This window comes from Ruditapes philippinarum, unplaced genomic scaffold, assembly GCF_026571515.1.
Source record: "Ruditapes philippinarum isolate M1 unplaced genomic scaffold, ASM2657151v2 ctg236_1_1_1_1, whole genome shotgun sequence".
Lineage (NCBI taxonomy): Eukaryota > Metazoa > Mollusca > Bivalvia > Venerida > Veneridae > Ruditapes > Ruditapes philippinarum.
In genome coordinates this window covers 268,207-287,724 of record NW_026855129.1, presented here as the reverse complement: position 1 = coordinate 287,724, position 19,518 = coordinate 268,207, and the positions used below count along the sequence as shown (strand labels likewise).

The 19,518-nt window shown below is 32.1% G+C and overlaps 1 protein-coding gene across 1 annotated transcript; it reads left to right on the top strand.

Annotated features, from left to right (window-relative positions):
- The first annotated feature begins 352 nt into the window (after positions 1–352).
- Positions 353–18,690, top strand: LOC132742183 (arginine-hydroxylase NDUFAF5, mitochondrial-like). The gene is made up of 11 exons (XM_060730509.1): positions 353–691; positions 6,072–6,112; positions 7,129–7,240; positions 8,357–8,463; positions 9,612–9,651; positions 10,574–10,717; positions 11,305–11,311; positions 11,957–12,010; positions 14,551–14,634; positions 16,357–16,436; positions 18,195–18,690. The coding sequence occupies exons 1-11, from the start codon at positions 485–487 to the stop codon at positions 18,357–18,359; spliced, it is 1,041 nt and encodes a 346-aa protein (XP_060586492.1). The 5' UTR covers positions 353–484; the 3' UTR covers positions 18,360–18,690.
- The last annotated feature ends 828 nt before the right edge of the window (positions 18,691–19,518 follow it).

The window sequence follows — 19,518 nt, the reverse complement described above, 5'->3', positions numbered from 1 at the left end:
TGGGATTCTCATCTCGAGTGGCATCTTAACCCACAACCATGGGGTTAGGAATTCCAGGGGCATATCCAGGATTTCCTGTTGGGTAGGGTGAGGGAAATAAAGTGGACATGTACCTGCCCCTCCCTCTTAAAATCTGCGCCTGAGGACGGTGCTCTAATAGTAACCTATACACCAGTAAGCACACTTCCTCCATTAATGATCATATGTACTGCAACATGTTATTCAATGCATTTTGTAGATTAATGTGTCATGTACATAAATCGCCAAAATCATATTCTAAAAAGGGGGGGGGGGATAAAAAATGTCTATCCTACATCGTCAGTTAAATTCTTTCGTCAACAGTTTAGCCCTTTAAAAAATGGCTGCGCCCATGAAACGAGTTTTTGGCTAACTTGAATTTGCTTCAAATTATTGTTTAATTCGTCCGTTTTTATTCAATGATACTTCAAAAGTAAACATTTAACCAAACTTGAAACATCTAATTATGATTCGAAGCGTGACACCTCGGTTCCTAAGCTGTGCGAGGTTGGCAAACTCGTTCGAACGTTTGTTGACTGTTTCTTGCAAATGTTTAACTACACCAAAGGGAGAAACTACCATGAACGTGTTTGACAGAAAAGCCAAAAGAATTCAGAGGGATAGAACTGCGCTTCTACCGGATTACAAAGTTTATGAATATATTAAGGAAGAAGTAAGTAGTACACGGAATTGGAAAAGAGTCAACTCGGCCCTCTACCAACTCGGCACGGGTCAACTCGGCACGGGTCAACTCGGCCCACTTTCCAAAAATATATAGGCCTATAACATTTTTACTTTGCTTAGCATGTTGTTAAGGTAAATGAATAATAAGAAATATCTTATTATTATTATGTAATTATACATTGTACCTCTGCCAAAATAAAGTATATTTAGAAAAAAAATATTTATTTGTCTTGCAGATTCGATAAAATTAATATAGACACAGACACGATTATCGAACCTGGGAAGATAAAATATGAACAGATTGATAAAATGACTTCATATTTTTTCTTCCCACGTCCGATACTTGTGCCTGTGAATATAGATATAATTTAAATAAAAATGTGTTTCCTTTGATGCATTTTGTTTGTACAGTAATTTTCAAAAACATGAAACAAAAACATGTTTACTTTATAGCATAAGCTTCTAATTAATTGCAGGTGGTCACTTATCAAATTTGAATGAATGAGTCAATCATAATTATCACCTAATTAATCGGTATCCTTAACATACACATTGATTGATAATAATAGCCCGTGACAATAGGAGTCCTTTGATGTCTTTTACCCATTTTTAAAAGTGGGCCGAGTTGACCCGTGCCGAGTTGGAATAGGGCCGAGCTGACTCGGGGGCCGAGTATGTTTTAGGGCCGAGCTGACCCGGATTCCACGGAATTGACCAGTGTTGACTGCAAAGTTTATTTATTTTAGTTTGGTTGTTAATTCCTGGAACCAACCAATAGGCAATACTAAGCAATGAATGTAAACTTTTTTGCTCAAGGAAGCAAAGGCTTGCCTCTGACGGGGCTTGAACCCACCCGGCCAGCTAGATCCTTATATCATTTATTAATATGAAATTAGGCAAAGCCTATGAACGGGGAAGTTGGTTAAAAAAAATAGTTAATTTTTCCGTTTTAAAGGTGTCATTCTGTATTATATGCACCGCTTCCGTTTTCACTCGGATTATTCTCTATGATTATTATTTATCCGAAAAGATGCAATTGTCCATTATCGGAATATCCCGCCCATTTTCATTGAATTACATTGAAAATGGCGCCGCCCCACTTGAACTGACACTGAAAATTTCATTGATAGATAATAAATTCTATGTATTCTTAAGTTGTTTTTTATTTGATTTTCTTTTAAATATATACACATGTAGTCTATAGCCTTGCAAGCCAAAGCCCAGCCTTTGACTTCCCCGTATGATATGATAAAAAATCCAGGCTCTTCATAAAAATCTGGTGCATTGAAAAGCTGAAAAACAATTTGTAAATATGTCAAAACCTTTCGATTATTTTTACACCTTTCATCTCGAGATTATTTTAGACCTTTTCTGGCTGCTATGACGAGTGTGTTTCATATTCAATACATTAATAATTTTCCTCTAGGTTTCCTTGCCTAAAGGATAAGAAGACCAATTATTTCAAAATAATTTTAATGCTAATTAATCAACTTTAAATAAATAAATATTAAACAAACAATATATACACAATATTGTTTATGAATACCTCCTGTGACACTATAATCTTGATGCCTACCTAAAATGGTGAAAAGCTTTGTTTATGTGAATGATTGACAAGTCCATTTTGCCTGCTGCACAGTAAATGGGCCAATTGTGTTAGCATCTAAGTCAAAAAATAAAGTTAAACATACAAGACAATATTTGCTCTTTTTAAGTACCTTAGGGTGTCTATGACAATATTTTTGGAAAGAAAGGATAACTTTTTGGATACCATTTTCAAAATATTACATCTCTTGCGGACTGTGTGGGTAGGGGACGGATGTTACAAAGATATACTGAAAGTCTGAATATCTTACAGTTTATAATAAAAATTGTATTATTCCTCTTTATTTTATACAAATATTATGTGTTCTGATTAATGTTACAAAAAAAATCCAGAAAATTCATCTTAGATATAAAAATATTTGCTTTCAAATTTTCAGTATTTTTCACACAAAATGAAATTTTCAAACATGTTAGAAACAGAGAGAAATAAAACAAGGATAGGTACACCAAATCATACTTAAATCAAATATGCAAACTCATTTCTTATAAAACAGTAGAAATTATAGGACTTTCTTTTGTATATTTCTTGTCAGATAACCCAAAAATGAATTGGTATCAGGGGGACGGATGTTACATTTTTGGGGGGAACGGATGTTACGCTAGATGTTTAAAGCTCATAGTTCATACTTTTTTTTTGGTTTTATTTTAAAGTAATATAATTTATAAGAGTATATGCTTTGTACAGTACAATAAATGTAAAATAATTGAACAAATTATGAGAAAAGTGTAGAAATATACCAGACAATTATGGAGTTTCTTACGATTTGCGTTTCACAATGAAAAGTTGCATTGACTTAGTTTTCTTCCATTTAACTTACATTTGAATGAACATTGAAATGTTTGGAATAAAATAAAAACATTGCTAATTAAACAAAAGAATCTTTGTTTCCAGATAATGCATAAACGTTAAAAAGAAAATGTCATACCAACGGTACCTTTGTATACATGAAATTATTTACAAAACTCTTTTAAATTAGTTAAATAATAAAATTTATATTTGTAAAAGATATGATACAGTGTGAAGTAAATAAGTTTTCAGATTGAAACATATGCAAGCTTGAATTTCTCATTACTAAGTACATAAATTATACACAATTAAAAATTTTCATTAAAAATTATAAGATTTTAAATTGCTGCAATTAAGTTCTATCGATTTGATGAAATTTTAAGTAAATTAATGTGGAATGTTAGCAGCATTATCCAAAGATTTCATTATGATTCAGAATCATAATCTCATTATTTCTAACTTTTAATAATTCTCTGTGTAAATATGTCAGTGTACATGAACTGCTTTAACTTAATGAATTAATTTGTCATTCAAAAAAAATTCATAGGTGCAAAATAATTTGGCGAAGGGTTTTTTTTACAGAATAATTTTCACAATTATTCCAACTTTTTCATTACAAGAATCCTTACCTTATCCTTTACTTACAAGTTTCTTTCACTTTATTAACAATAATTAAATGGGTCAAATTGTATGAAAAAAATGTGCTTGAGTTTTTTTGGGGGAAAAAAAAAATCTAAAAAATTTTAATCAGGGTGTTGAATTATATTTTTTTATTTGTTTAAAATTTTCAGTGACTACATATTTAGCCTATAAAAATTTTGAAGTTCAATAAATCCTTTGACTTAAATGATCTTCAACTTCAATATTTAATGACAGACATTCTTGAAACAGATATGGTAGTCCCTCCCACTGTTTTAAGCATAATATATATCACCCTTAATTGGCAACCCCTACTGTTTTGTAATATATCACTCTTCCCAATATACACAGCTCCCAATATACAGCTCGTTAACTTTCAATAAAGTGCAAGCCCCTTCTGTGTGTTAGGATCCATATCCCACTGTTTTATAAGGGGCTGGGATGAGTGTCGGACAAAAGCCCGCCACGGACGAAAGCCCCCCCTTGTAAAAAGTGGGGGCTTTTGTCCGTATTCCGGCTGGGATACATGCTTTGTTAACTATTTAAGGCTAAAGAATTTATGTTTTAACAATTGACCAATTTTAATCACAAAGATACTTTCAACATCTCTATCTTTGGCACCTCTTTCTATATAATTATCCTGTTAAGGATTTTGTGTTTGTTTCTTCTAGTTTTTTTTTTTAAATAGTATTTTATTTGTTGTGTGAAACATTCCTATACAGTTGCAAAGCTTACTACTTCTCTATGATGCATCATAAGAACAAGATAAGTTTAGTATTACTGTAAAAAGAATTTTTAGTTCAATTCTGTAACATCCGTCCCCTTCTGTACCCTTAGTTTGTAAACACAGAATAACAAAAGATTATATTTGTTATAAATTCATATAAGCTTAAATATTATCTTAATAAGCTCATAGGTCCACTTAATGTTAAGAAATAAAATATAAATTTTATTTTAAAGTAAATAATTTTGTTATCAGAGCAAAAAATACTGATTTTTTTTCAAAATTAAGGAATTTTGTGTTTACAAATAATATTTTTTATTATAAATACATCATTTCAGTGCTTTATTTCTGTTATTTCTTCATTTTTCATTGTTGCTTTGGTGTTTTAGTGTAAAATTCCCTTTCCAGTTACAGTTTATGTGAGATTTAATAAGCATCTTATATAGGGGGACGGATGTTACGGGGACAGATGTTACAGACAACTTTTACATTATTGTATTTTTTTTCTCATTAACATAGAAATTGGAATTTTTTATAACATTTTTATTGTAAGGCTATCATTAAGCACCAGAAACATTGTTTTTTATGAGTATTGTTTTATAATTGGATATTTTATGAGAGGGGGACGGATGTTACAGTTTTTTCATCACAAAATTTTTTTTACCACTAAAATACCTATTTTGGTAAAAATGTTTGAAAATTTGAATTGAAAACATTTAATATATGTTTTTAATTCATATTTCATTAGATTGAGACAATAAAGTACTATTTTATTTGTAATTGCTTAAAGGTATACTTGTTTGCTTAACAACTGAATTTTGAAAAAACTGATGCATTACAAAAGTCTGATTTTACTAAAATCATCTTAACGCTAAAAACCAGGATGATGTATACCAAGTATTATATATCACTGGAAAGGTTATTAAATTTTCTATGTGCAAAAAAAATTTAAGTGATAAATTAAAACAGATAATAGTGGTGTTAATTCTAAAAACACCAAAAAAACAGATGCTAACACATTACATGTAAAATTGGACATTTTTAGGGTATAAAAATGTCTGTATCTTTATTTTGGGTAATGCTATCACAAAAAAATTTGGGGCACATTTTGCTTTATAGTAAGTCCTATATAAAAACACAAAAAATGTTAGAAAATGCAATATATTTTTTGAAAAAGCCTGCATTACATGTATTTTTGAAAAATTGGCCCATTTACTGTGCAGCAGGCAATTTACAATATTTAACAGCATTAAGGGTTAATTCAAACCATGTCAGTGTGGGGCGTCAGTGGCCGAGTGGTTAAGGTCATTGACTTCAAACCACTTGCCCCTCACCACTGTGGGTTGGAATCCCAAAAGGGACTATGAATTCCTTCATGTGAGGAAGGTATCCAGCTAGCTTACAGAACATCCGTGGTTCTACTCGGGTGGCCGTTTGTGCCTGAAATAATGCACGAAAGGGCACTTGAGGTCTTCCTCCACCAGTAAAGCTGGAATGTCGCAATATGACCAATACTGTGTCGGTGTGACGTAAAACCCAAACAAAGGAAAGGGAGCTATGTCAGTGTAAAATTCTACCAACCTTTTGATGGATTGTCATCATTTCTATTTTCAGTTTGGTTACAGATTGGCTGATAGAGTTTTAGACGTCAAAAGGTTTGTGTTATTCATTTATTTATATCATTAATTGGTAAAGCAGTGGCTTTAAAGACCTCTGTAAATTTTAATGTAAATTCATTTTTGACCTGTATGTTTTGAAATGATTAAAGTACTAGAGATATTTATTTCTAAGGGTTACTAATTTATTCATGATTGTAAAAGGAAATTCACAATATTGATACATGTTTTGTAAAAGAGAGAAGTTTGTTCGCTACTATTTTTGAGCTGGTATAATGAACCAATATTAAATTGAAAATGTGATTTGACAAATATCATGGTTGAACTTAAGTTTTGTGTAAGTTCTTGGTCGAGATCTGATATGATTTTCCTAAGATCTGTTTATTTTGTATTGGGTCAGTAGCCGAACCCTGTAATGGTTATTCCATGCTGACCACATTCTTCATCATTATTAAGCAATGACAAACTATATTTATGACTAGTATTTCTTGAACATTAAAATTTAATAACAAAAACAAAACTGAGTCAAGAAAATTAAAATTACTATTCTCTCACTCTTAAGTATGATGAATGTATTAACAATGTATTTTATGACCTGTATTAAGTAAATTCAGTAACAATAATTATTAAAAAAATCCAGGATTCTGGAAGCCATTTTGAATATTTATCTTGCCCATATATTTTCTGTAAGCCTAAAATATATGTAATATTCTTTGTACATGTATACTTTTATTAATCATTTAAGTTGGTTGATGCGATTCTGAATAACAAGTGTGAATATAATCAGACTCTTAGAGAAAAAAGACAAGTGTGTTCTAGTCAGCTTTATTATCTGGCAGGAAATCTCCCAGAATATAATGTTCTACATGTAAAATATGGTCAGTGGAAATTTACAGAAAAGAATGTTAAGGTTAAAGGTCATTTCAATGTAAATGAACTAAACATTGTTACAATGTCACCATGTAAAATCTGAGCCATGGTTGTTGTGATATGGAGATAATTATATACATGTACATGTACTTATTAATGTAATTATTATCACTTTATGCTTTCAGAGAGTTTGACATATTAGTAGATCTTGGTTGTGGTAGAGGCTATGTTTCAAAACACTTACTGAAAGATACAGTGAAAACTATATATCAGTGTGAACTGTCAGAAAAAATGCTGGTATGGCTGTCTAGGATTTCTTTTAGTTTTAACATAGTTATTGTTTGATGGTCATGAAAGCTTAATACAGCAGCTAAGAGTTTGTTTCCTTGAACTAGTCAAAACCTTAGTATGTTGGGAGTTGAACCATGGTCATGACTATAAAAAGGCTATTCTGTTGGCTATGATCCATGGGTTGTAAGGCAGACACCTCAGCCGCTAAGCTGACACTCTCAAAATTAATATACTGTTTGATATAGATCTGGACCAGTGATTTTGGATAATTAACTCCATTGTCCAGAAATAATTATTTTAATTGTAAAAAATGACCCTGAAATGAAAAAAGCATTTGAATGCTTTTGACTCAAATATGACAGCCTCCGTGGTCGAGGGGTTAGAGTCGATGACTTCTAATCCAGTTACCTCTCTGGCATGGGTTCGATCCCCGGGAGATGCTTTGGTAGTTTAGCGCGGAGGAAGGTAGTCTAGTACTGGTGTAACTCTCCAGGAACGATGGTTAGGAAACTACCCGCCTATATGACTGAAATACTGTTGAAAAAGGCGTAAAAATGAAACAAACAAACAAAAGACTCAAATATGGCTAAAAATTGTACAAAACACACACACTATTTTGATTTTATTCTGGCTGTATTTATTTATAGCTTTTGCATATCTATCTCTTTTGTGTGCCTTTATTAATCAACTAGTATGTATGAAATCCAACTGATTAATAATTAGTTGATACATGTATACCAAGGTAACTGTGATTCATTTGAAATACTGCGATTCTTTTTGACATACAATAATAAAAATTTAACACTAAAAGGAGTTCTTGCTCATTACTGTGTGTCATTAATGTTGCAGCTTATTTTAATGTAAGCATGCCATATTTGTAAACCCCTCTGCAACATTTGTAATCATCATATGATTAACTCTTTGCCAGCGTCTTTGAATTCCTTCATGTGAGAAGTCTATCCAGCGAGCTTACAGAATGTTGGTGGTTCTAAATCTCAGGTGCCCGTTTTTTGGTCTTCCTTCACCAGCAAAGCTGGAAATGTGCCAATATGAATTTTCTGTGTTAGTGTGATGTAAATCCCAAACAAACAAACATATGATTATTTGATTTCATCATAACAGCTTCAGAGTGAGGTATCACAGGAGGTTCCTACACATAGAATTGTGATGGATGAAGAATTTCTGCCATTTAAAGATGAATCTCTAGATATTGTTGTTAGTAGTTTAAGGTAAAATAGTTCTTTTTTAGCTCACCTGACACATGTGAGCTTTTGTGATTGCTTTTCTTGGTGTATGACGTTTATATATTTATACACGGCTGCTATCAATTTATGAAGAAATCTCAATTTTTTATTCTAAAAAGAAAGTTTGCTATATTCCTTTTAAAGATTCTTGTTAGGTTATATGACTTTATCACATAAACCGCGCTGCAGGAGTGTAAAAAAGCCAATTAATAAAAACAATATTACACTAGTGTAATAACACTTTGACGTGATATATATATAAAATTAGCATTAAAGGACTATATGCGTGTCAATGGAAGTTGACTCTTTTCAATAGTTCATCGTTCTTATTTTATATATGTGATAAATAGAACATTATATTTGTGTAGATTCAATACTAAATTTTTGAACTCGTTGAATAAAACAATATTATGCTCGCCAGAGGCTGGCATATTATGATTTTATTAATCTTTTTCAATAAATTTAGTATTTAACCTACACTCATTCAATATCTTCTATGTGCGGGTCATGTAAAAGGCCATATAACCTGTCAGTAATCTTTATAACTAATAATGTAACTTAAATTTGACAGTACATGTATATATATTAAATAAAGGGGTATTTTGATTTTTTATTCATTTTAAAGGAAAATTTCAAAATATATACAGACTAATAGTGCAAGCACAAATGTGCCAGCTGATCATGGTCGGCACTGGTCACATTGGTAGAATCACTTGTTGCTTAGTAAGCTGACCTGATATATCTGTGAACAGATTCATTACCACAGCTTCCAGAAGGATGTAGTTAGAAATAAGAACCCTTATCCACTCCAACAAATAGACCCCTTCAAAGACTGTTTAATTTCAGTAGTTTAGTGGTATTTTCCTAAATTTGAAAAAAAAACACTCTCTTGAAAGTAAAATTTTTTATAAAGAGTTCTTGCAGAGAAGAAATTGGTTACTTCTGGTCAATTATCCAGGAAATCCGGTAATGTGTAACAACTGCCAAGAAATTACAACAGAAAAAATGTTCAAACCAAAATTTATTGACCTGACAAAAAATAGAAGTTTGTGATGTCAAAATAAAGAATTTTTCATTTAATTGAATGTAAAACTTGAACTAAATACTTTATATCATTTTTGTTTTACTTTCAGTTTACACTGGGTCAATGACTTACCAGGTTGCTTCAGACAGGTACATGTATATAAATTAATAGAATATAATAGATTGTCAACATTAGAGCTGTTTTAGATTTATAATATTTATTTGTTTTGGCAAAAAAAATCAAATGATCTGAATGCGGGTTTTAAAAATGCAAAAAATTGTCACTAAAATACAAAAGATTGCTCAGTTTTTTGGACATTTTATTAAATAAATAGATGTAGAATAGAAAAACTAAAAGTAGACATAGAAAAAGGTATGATACATGTAGTTAAAGATAACTATATGTGTATAACTGTGATATATTTTGGCATTATTTATGTTCAGATTTGATTTATATTGTACTCAGGACTGTAGCGCAAAAAGGTTATTACTAGTACATGAAAAACATATATAGAATCATGATTTCCTGATAGATAATTGTTACTTCTGTTTTATTTCAAATTGCCAAACCCCGCAATTATAATAATACTGTGCCTAGCCGACGGATGAAAATAAAATAAATACATTAAACATATTAGTGTTCATTATGACATGTCTTGCTTGGTTTTTAACATTTTTACATGCATATTGTGCAACATTTAACTAGAATGTTTCTTTATGTATTTAACTGCCAGAAATCTTAGGTATAGTATCTTTGCATTGATCTTCTATTGTGATATATTTATGTGTGTGGCAGCCAGTGGCTGAATAGTGATGTCTGCTGGCTGAATCACTTGGCTGTCACCTGGCTTCAAATTTGAATAATAGTACATTCATAAAAGCAAACCTTTATGCTTGTTTATTGAAAGATTATGGTTATACACAGGTGAAAAGTTATGCCCGATATGCTATTTTTAAATGCTATAGGCATGTATTATACCGAAAAATTAAGAAGTTAAACAGTAGATTTGTTATGCATATTTATAATGTCTAAAATAATATTTTACTTAATGTTATTTTGTTATAATTATAGGTACATAATGCATTGAAGAAGGATGGAGTGTTTCTAGGGTGTTTATTTGGTGGTGATACTTTATTTGAACTAAGAGTATCTTTACAACTTGCTGAGCAAGAAAAAGAAGGGGTAAGTAAACTTGTGGATAGCAGTGGTCTGATGGTAAGATATTGGCTTTGGGATCAGGAGGTTGGGAGATCAAGCCCTGTCAGTGGCACTAATGATTCCTTATGCATGAAATTAACTGAACATTACTTCACCAAGGCATACATGAATATCTGAGAGGACAGTATAATTCTTTGGAGCCAGAATGTAAGCAGTCGAAATGTAAGCTTCAATAAGTCCCAGAATGTAAGCAGTCAAAATGTAAGCTTCAATAAGTAGAGCAGATTTATATGTTTAATGTAGATTTAAGAGGAGAGGTAGATTAGAGGTTTAAGTGTAAGTCTCTCAGGATAAAAGCTCTTTATTAACATAAGTACATGGTCCAAAGTTAAAAAGAATTTTCTAAGATCTTAGGTATTTGATTGGTGAGAAACTGGCACAGAATGTACACTGACCAATGAAAATCCTGAGATTAAAGACAGAATTCAGAAAAAAGTTTAATAATCTTGAGGCTTGGTTAGAGCCAGGAAACATACCTTGTAATTGTGCATTTCAAAACATATTTTAAGCTTTCAACATATTTAAGTTATAATATTTAGAGGAATGTAGATTTGATTTATAACTTAATGTTTTTATATTTGCAGGGTTACTGCTCGGTCCCCCTTTTACTTCATAAAAACCCAGGAATTTTTTAAAATAGATTTTTTTCCATTAAACACTGGAAAGTACTTTGATATTGTTTTTTTTAATTTTTTGTTTTTTTTCCATGTAGGGTTCTTTTTTAAGTGTACCTTTACAACAAATTGCATGGAAACACTAAAAAGGATATTTGATTTTTTTAAAATTTAGCATTTGTTTTGTTTGTCAGAAGAAAGAAACAAAACATACTACATTATTTTTATCATAATTATTTATTGAGACCTTATAAAAACAAATATTAGATTCATTGACAAAACTGAAGGAATTGTGTCTAGTGATCCTCTCTCCAATGGAAGGTCACTGATGACAGTCTCTCCTGTCCTTGTTTGTTTGAAATTGTAATGACAGGTATAAAAGTCAAGCATAAATAAGTAATATTTCATATGTTGATGTGTTGTCAATATTTGCCATCCAATAGGTATATTTTCCCCCGACTATTATTTGTTATATGCTTTTCCTGAATCAAATTTCACTCTACAGAAATAAAACAGTAATTTTCATGAGTGCTCCCAAATCTTGAATATTGAATCCTTGGCTCAAAAAGCCCTTACGGTGAATCAGTGGGGATTTTGGATAAATAATTTTCTTTTTTTCCAGATATAGATGAAATTTTTTCAACCCACAATAAAGAGTTAATGTATGATCTGAAAGGTAAGGAATAAAATTACAATATTTACATTTTTTGCATGAACAAGACTAGCGGCGTTGATTGATTGTACTGAAATAGTAAAAAAGATACAAGTTTTGTCATGTCAGACTGAATTTTTAGCTCGACTATTCGAAGAATATGAGAGCTATTGTAGTCGCCCCGGTGTCGGCGTCAGCGTCCGCGTCGGCGTCTGCGTTGGTTAAAGTTTTTTGTAAAGTCAAATATCTCAATTATTACTTGAGATATTCAATTGAAACTTACAATACTTATTTATAGGAACAAGGTACATCAGATTCACAAGTTGGATAACTCTGCCTACAATATTGACAGAATTATGCCCCTTTTTAACTTAGAAATTTTGGTTAAAGTTTTTTGTAAAGTCAAATATCTCAATTATTGCTTGAGATATTCAATTGAAACTTACAATACTTATTTATAGTAACAAGGTACATCAGATTGACAAGTTGGATAACTCTGCCTACAATATTGACAGAATTATGCCCCTTTTTAACTTAGAAATTTTGGTTAAAGTTTTTTGTAAAGTCAAATATCTCAATTATTACTTGAGATATTCAATTGAAACTTACAATACTTATTTATAGTAACAAGGTACATCAGATTGACAAGTTGGATAACTCTGCCTACAATATTGACAGAATTATGCCCCTTTTTAACTTAGAAATTTTGGTTAAAGTTTTTTGTAAAGTCAAATATCTCAATTATTGCTTGGGATATTCAATTGAAATTTAAAATACTTATTTATAGTAACAAGGTACATCAGATTGACAAGTTAGATTACTCTGCCTACAATATTGACAGAATTATGCCCCTTTTTAACTGAGAAGTTTTGGTTAAAGTTTTTTGTAAAGTCAAATATCTCAATTATTGCTTGAGATATTCAATTGAAATTTAAAATGCTTTTTTATAGTAACAATGTACATCAGTTTGCAAAATTGCATAACTCTGCCTGCAATATTTGCAGAATTATTTGCCCCTTTGAAACTTAGAAATTTTGGTTAAAGGTTAAAGGTCTTCAGAGATATTTACTTGAAACTTTACACATGCACTTAGGGTCATAATTGTATGTCACTGACCAAGTTCCATAACTCCATCTTGCATTAAGGCTGATTCATATCCCCTTTTCTATTTAGTCTCTTGGTTAATGTTTACATGCAAGTTTTACATATCTCAATAACTATTAAAGATATTTATTTAAAACTTCACATATGCATTTAGGGTCATAATTGTAGGTCACTGACAAAGATCCATAATTCTATCTTGCATTTAGGCTGATTTTTCTCCCCTTTTTCAACTTAGAAATTCATGGTAAAGTTTTGCTTGTAAGCTGTTATCTCAATAACTACTGAAGGGTTTGTGCCATTTTTGGGACAATTTCATGCATTCATGATAATAAAGCAGTGATTTACTTGATAAAACATCTTAATAACAAGCCTTTGTACCTTTTCTGTCAAATTTATGTATTCATAGGTAATTAGTATTATTATACTCAATAAAACACCCTTGTGACATTACCTTCCGAATTATAAGTCAAGCCAATACTGTATAATTAGACTCTCTCTTAGGCCTATAACATGAATTTATAAAAGAAAATTAGCCCTTTTGTGAACTTAAAAAATTTAACATTATCAAGGCTCTTTTACTATCAAGCACTTAGAATAGTCGAGCGTGCTGTCCTTCCGACAGCTCTTGTTATATTTCTATTGACTCCTTTAAATGACCAGTGAAAATAGAAATTTAAGTGCAGTACTCCCTGCTGGTACCACATCACGGTAGATATTGTGGTAACTGTACATGTACTAATTTGCATACATATCACAATATAAATATAAACATTGTATATCTATAAACATGGAAAATTGACCTGTGTTGGTTTTTTTCATCATTGACTTTGATTTACATGTGTACTTAGAAGTAAAGGTGTACCATTATGTTTGAGATGGTAAGTATTTTTTTGTGGCCGAGTGGTTAAGGTCGCTGTCTTGAGATCACAGGTCCCTCACCGCTGTAGGTTCGATCCTCACTCGGGTCGAAATCTTTCATGTGAGGAAGCCATCCAGTTGGCTAACAGAAGTTCGGTGGTTCTACCCAGGTGTCCGCTCGTGCCTGAAATAATGCCAGGAGGGGCATCTGGGGTCTTCCTCCACCAATAACAGCTGGAAAAAAAATCAATGAAAAAATCTCCACGGGACGCTCTAGAATGGCCTGACTTTGAGTGTACAGTCACCCATATGGGTTTACTGGCCGTGACATTTAACGCATAAAAAAAACAGAATACTTTATAATGAATCTACAGAAATATATATCGACTTACTGGCAGTTGCTTGTTGCTGAGATATTACAGTGAGGCACCTGAGGTCTCCCTCCACTGGTGCCGTTACACGATCATCTTGTGACATTTACAGTGACGGTTTGACATAATTCATTATAAAAAGCTAGAAATAAAATAAAACTAAAGCTACATACATAAATTATCAACTTGTTGGTCTTATCTTTTTAAATTACTTATATCTTAATTATTTAGGGATGGCAGAAAATAATTGTGCATGGTCAAGAAAAAACTTTTTACGAAGATCCACAATAGAAAGAGCTGACGAAATATACAAAGGTATTTCTTTTTTCTAATGCAAATATTAAACAAAAGTCATAAAATTCAGAGGTAGGTGTTGAGAGGTGCTTTCAGTTAGGTACTTGGAGTAGATATACAAGGGTGTAATGTTACTTGATTAATAAAATGAAGACGGTTAAAAGTGCCTCAAAATGATAACGGAAATGCACCTTAGCTATCTCAAAATCCATTGCTTAAAAGCCCCCTTGGTATCTGTGTCAGACACTAACATACTGCGCTTCCAAGTGCACTCCTGTTGTTATATATCCGACCTGAAAGATCTTTTTCGAGTCTTGAAAAAGTCACATGGAGGGTAGGGAGGATGGGTTAAGACAATAAGTTTTTTTTTGTTCCAAAAGTCTACTACCACCTGACTTTATTAGGCTGGAGCATTGTCATGAAGCAGACAAATGCCCTTCAATCAAACATTTGTGTTGTTTCTTTTTATAGAATTTGTTTATTTTATTCAGCACAGTGTTCTTGTAGAACTTCTCAATAATAGATGTCCCTTCCTTTGAAGGTATTTGTACCACTTGACCAGAAGAATTAAAGAAAATTGTGTTTAAAACTTTTGTAGCGCTTTTCTGTTTTTGGCTATGACCGGACGTTTCTATTTTTTTACCTCTCCACTGCCTATTTTCTGATCTTCTTTGTGGCTCAAACGTATAGACTCAAGTCTCATCTCCTGTTAGCAAATTAGAAATCATCCTTTCGTCACAGTTTATGAACATTTTTAAAATAGAATTATTGAACCAAAATGTCCGATTTAAGTATGGAAACACATAAGTAACATTATTTTTTGAAGCACCCTCATAATTTAATAGGCTAAAATTACAGCCATATAAACTTTATATGTCGCAGTGGTTTAGGTTACCATCTTCAGATTGCTTGCCCCTCAACACTTTTGGCTGGAATTCCACCTAGGACTTTGGATTTTAATATGCCCAGCTAACCTTCGTAGTATTCTTTTATGGTGCTTGTTTGTCCGTTAGCCACATCAGTAACTGCTCAATTTCTTGATAATTATTCGGTGTGCTGTCTTAATACATGGTAAGGAGGCAAGTCATTACCGGTATAAGTAGATGACCCTTTGACATTTGTTTAAAATCCTTGTTAAGTCAGTTGTTTTTCTTTATTATTCATATTTGAGTCTGATCACATTTTCACATTTTACATCTTAAGGACAGCACATGCCTTGTGCCTATAATGCTCCTAGTTTCACAAGAGGAAGCTATTCAGCTAACTTATGTTAGGTAGGTGGTTCTACTCAGGTGCCCGTTGAGGTCTTTCAGCACCAATACAGCTGGACAGAAGCCGTATGACCTACATGTAGATAATATAAATGTCACTTTAAAACCATCCAAAAAAATGGTGGTGGTGTTGGTAGTTTTCACTCTGCATCAAGACAGTAAGCCAGATTGAATTTACCAGAGCACAGTTCGTTCCTTGGCAGGTTGTCAAGCAGTTGACCAGTACTAGTTGTAGCCTTCACCTTTGCAAGGAACTGATAACTTCTGTGCATGCCAGAGCAGAGGAACAGTGAATGTGTAAAAGATTTCATGATCAGTCACAATGAAAGTGACCTGTACTGTCTGGGAATCGAACCCTGGTCACCTGATTCACAGTCTAATGCTCTACCTATAGAGCTAACTGGATGGCAAGAAAAAGAATGTACTCTTTGTACTAATTTTATATGTTTGAAGTTGTTGTTTTTTTGTCTAGAAATGTATGGTAATGACAAAGGAGTTCCAGCCACATTTCAAGTAATTTATTTCATAGGATGGAGGCCCCATCCATCTCAGGTATTGTATACTTTAATAGTTTTTCATTTGTTGTTATTATAGTTAATTTACTGGTTAGATAAGGGAAGATCTGTGGTTCTACCTTAGCTCTAACAGGAATATGTACATATTTTCTTATTTTTAGTCTGCTTCCTTATAATAACTGTTGTTTGAAAAAGAAAACATCAGTATTTTTTATGTAGCATTGTGATATGTTTAGGTAACAGATAACTTATTTAAGCTCTATAAATGTTATCCGGAACTTAATAAAGCTTTTAGGTGAACTACCCGTCACAATAGATTAGCCAACTTCTTGCACTTATTTTCTAAGCTGTAAAAGTTTGTTTATACCTATGGATTAGCTGGGAAAAACCCAAATATTCATAATTTCGGAGTAAGTCTATTGTGAAGAAAGCTTGAAGTTTATTTGATCTACTCTCATCTTTTCCTCTTGAAACTAACCAGTACTGGTAACATATGATGAGGCATGGTCATGACCACAGTACGGTTTGACCCTACAAATCTGGGGTTTAAATTCAGACACTTAAACCACTTGGATACTACATCAGTCCTGGTATTTTTGTAAAGAGTAAATGCATAATTTATTTAGTGACAGCAATGGCATGTAAAAAGGGGGCCTTCATGGTTAAGGTCACTGACTTTAAGTCACTTGCCCCATACCCCTGTGGGTTTTGAATCCCTTCCGGGACTTTGGATTCTTTCTTGCACAGAAACTATCCTGCTAGCTAATGGATGATCAGTGGTACTACTCATATGTCCACTTGTGCCGGAAATAATACAAGAAAGATACCTGAGTCCTTGGGACTTCTCTAGCTGGAAAAGACCCAATATGAACTTGACAGTGTTGGTGTTACTTAAAATCTAATAAAACAAACATCCAATGATTTAAGAACAGGGATAGGTTTCTTTTAGTATAGAGACCGCAAGCTTTTTATATTACTGCAGATAATCTTTCAGCCCATGTATTGCCTGAAGTCACTTATTTGCTGAGTATATTTGCTAAGTACCATTTTATTATGGAGTTAATAAACAATTAAAGAAAGAATTGATATCTTTTCTATAATTATGACAGTTGTTTTTTAATCAAATATAATTTTGCTTTATGGAAAAAAAATGGTTATTGTAGAACAGGCAAAATATGTATCAATAATTTAGTTCTATTTACCTCCCTTTATTTGCAAAAATTGTTGAATTCAACCATTATCTATGTTATACAAGCTTTCTGTAGCTTATTGAATTGGTAATCCTTCATTTGAGCAAAAGTCTTATCATATTAGTTTATAAAAATTTCATGGTGTACAGGTACAGCCATTTATGAATGAATCGTGTGTTATATATGATGTCATTTCACCGTTATGAACCAATTTGTAAATTCAAATACTATTAGAAAAAAATGCTCAGTATAAAAAATTGTTTCGGTAGTTTCTTTCAAACATAGGATGTAAATCTGATATGCAATTGAAAGAATCAAAAACTGGCTTTCACCGAAGATGGTCAATATCAAACGCTTGATGTTTTGCAGAAACTCTATGGTAGAGCTATGTTACCACCAAAAACAGTTACCGTTGAGCCAGATATTCTGGTCTGTACTGTGGGCCAGTGTAAGGTGACTGGTAAAACAAATTCAATCACAATTATGCTGTTATAAAACTTATTGATACGATAACAATGGTCATTTACTGCTTAGATGCTGAACTGTTTTTTGCCTTTATGCTGAACTGTTTTAAAATATATGATGAAGTTTGCGATTATTTACAGCCAAAACCTGCACAGAGAGGCTCTGGTCAGATATCATTTAAAGATTTGGAGAACCTAGACCAAATTACACAAAAACTCAAAGATGAAGACTTGGACAAGTTAAAGTCAACTTCCTCGGATAGCGGTGAAAATTCTGACACTAAAGAGGATCCCAAAAAGTCTTGATGAAGATGTGTATTATAGATATTAATTTAAATAGTGAAGACAAAATATTTTTTGAGGTCTACATATTGTGAACCATTGTGTTTGAATGTGTGTTTATAGTAGATACAAACTTTGCGGTGATTATTTGAAGCCATCGTATGTACTTGTTATATATTTTTTGAGAGAAGAAAAGTTTTTGTTACTTTTTTCATGTATTGCCTTTACCGAATACTAGTAACTACAGTCAGTGTCCAATTAGTATGGACAGCTAGAGCTATCTTTTTGGTGGTTTCTGTTCTTTGGAATAATATTTTACACCACCTACGAAGTGTGTAAGTTTTTAAAAGTGACATTTTGTTTTTTGTTATTTTGGAATCATGTTTATTTTATTAAATCTATAAAATTTTAAGAATTTTTTCTCAATTTACAGTTATGGATCAAAGAATAGCCACTTATATGATGTCACAGTTACTAGTCACAGTGATGGTGGAAAAGATATTCACGAATTCGAAAACCTAGCTAAACGCCGTTTTCCGGTACTTTCTGTACAAAGCTGTGGGGAATTCACGTAATGGAGTGCAATAGCGAAGTCAATGTTTTCGGCCTTTTTTTTTTAAATTAAACTGAAATAAAACACTTATTTCTCCTTAAGAAAATAATTAAATATCATTGTATGAATAATTCCATAAAAAAATAAAGTAAATATACAAGTTTACGCAGAAAATAACCTTATTTACTATCGAAGATTCCACTACGTCTGTTTGAATTTTATTGATTTCATTATAAACAATTTATTTTTTTGAATAATTTGCAATAGATATTAAACGAATATTGATAGTTTTCAAAAAAATCAATTTATTTCACCGTAAACGGTTAAATAATGATAGAAAAATAGACATATCTTGTAACTGTGTTATGTACTTCATTTGGTGTGATTCCCCAGAGCTAAAACGGTAACGTACCGGAAAACGGTGTTTAGCTAGGTTTTCGAAAAGGTCAATTGTTTTTGAAGTTGTGCAGCATATATAGTTCCACTCAAAAATTTAAGGGCTAGAAACCTAAAAGTGTTATACTAAGTCATTTAGGCAATCTCAAAGTTATAGATTATTCACTTTTATTTATCCTCTACCGGGTTGAAATGATATGGTCCTTATGTCCGGACCTAAATCTTAAAATTAGT

What these genes read in the sequence shown, in the direction of transcription:
- LOC132742183 (XM_060730509.1), top strand. Translation starts at nt 485, where the DNA reads ATGATTCGAAGCGTGACACCTCGGTTCCTAAGCTGTGCGAGGTTGGCA. An exon ending in AACTGTCAGAAAAAATGCTG is followed by an intron (nt 7,241 to 8,356) that starts GTATGGCTGTCT and finishes TCATCATAACAG; the next exon opens with CTTCAGAGTGAGGTATCACA. An exon ending in ATTGTTGTTAGTAGTTTAAG is followed by an intron (nt 8,464 to 9,611) that starts GTAAAATAGTTC and finishes TTTTACTTTCAG; the next exon opens with TTTACACTGGGTCAATGACT.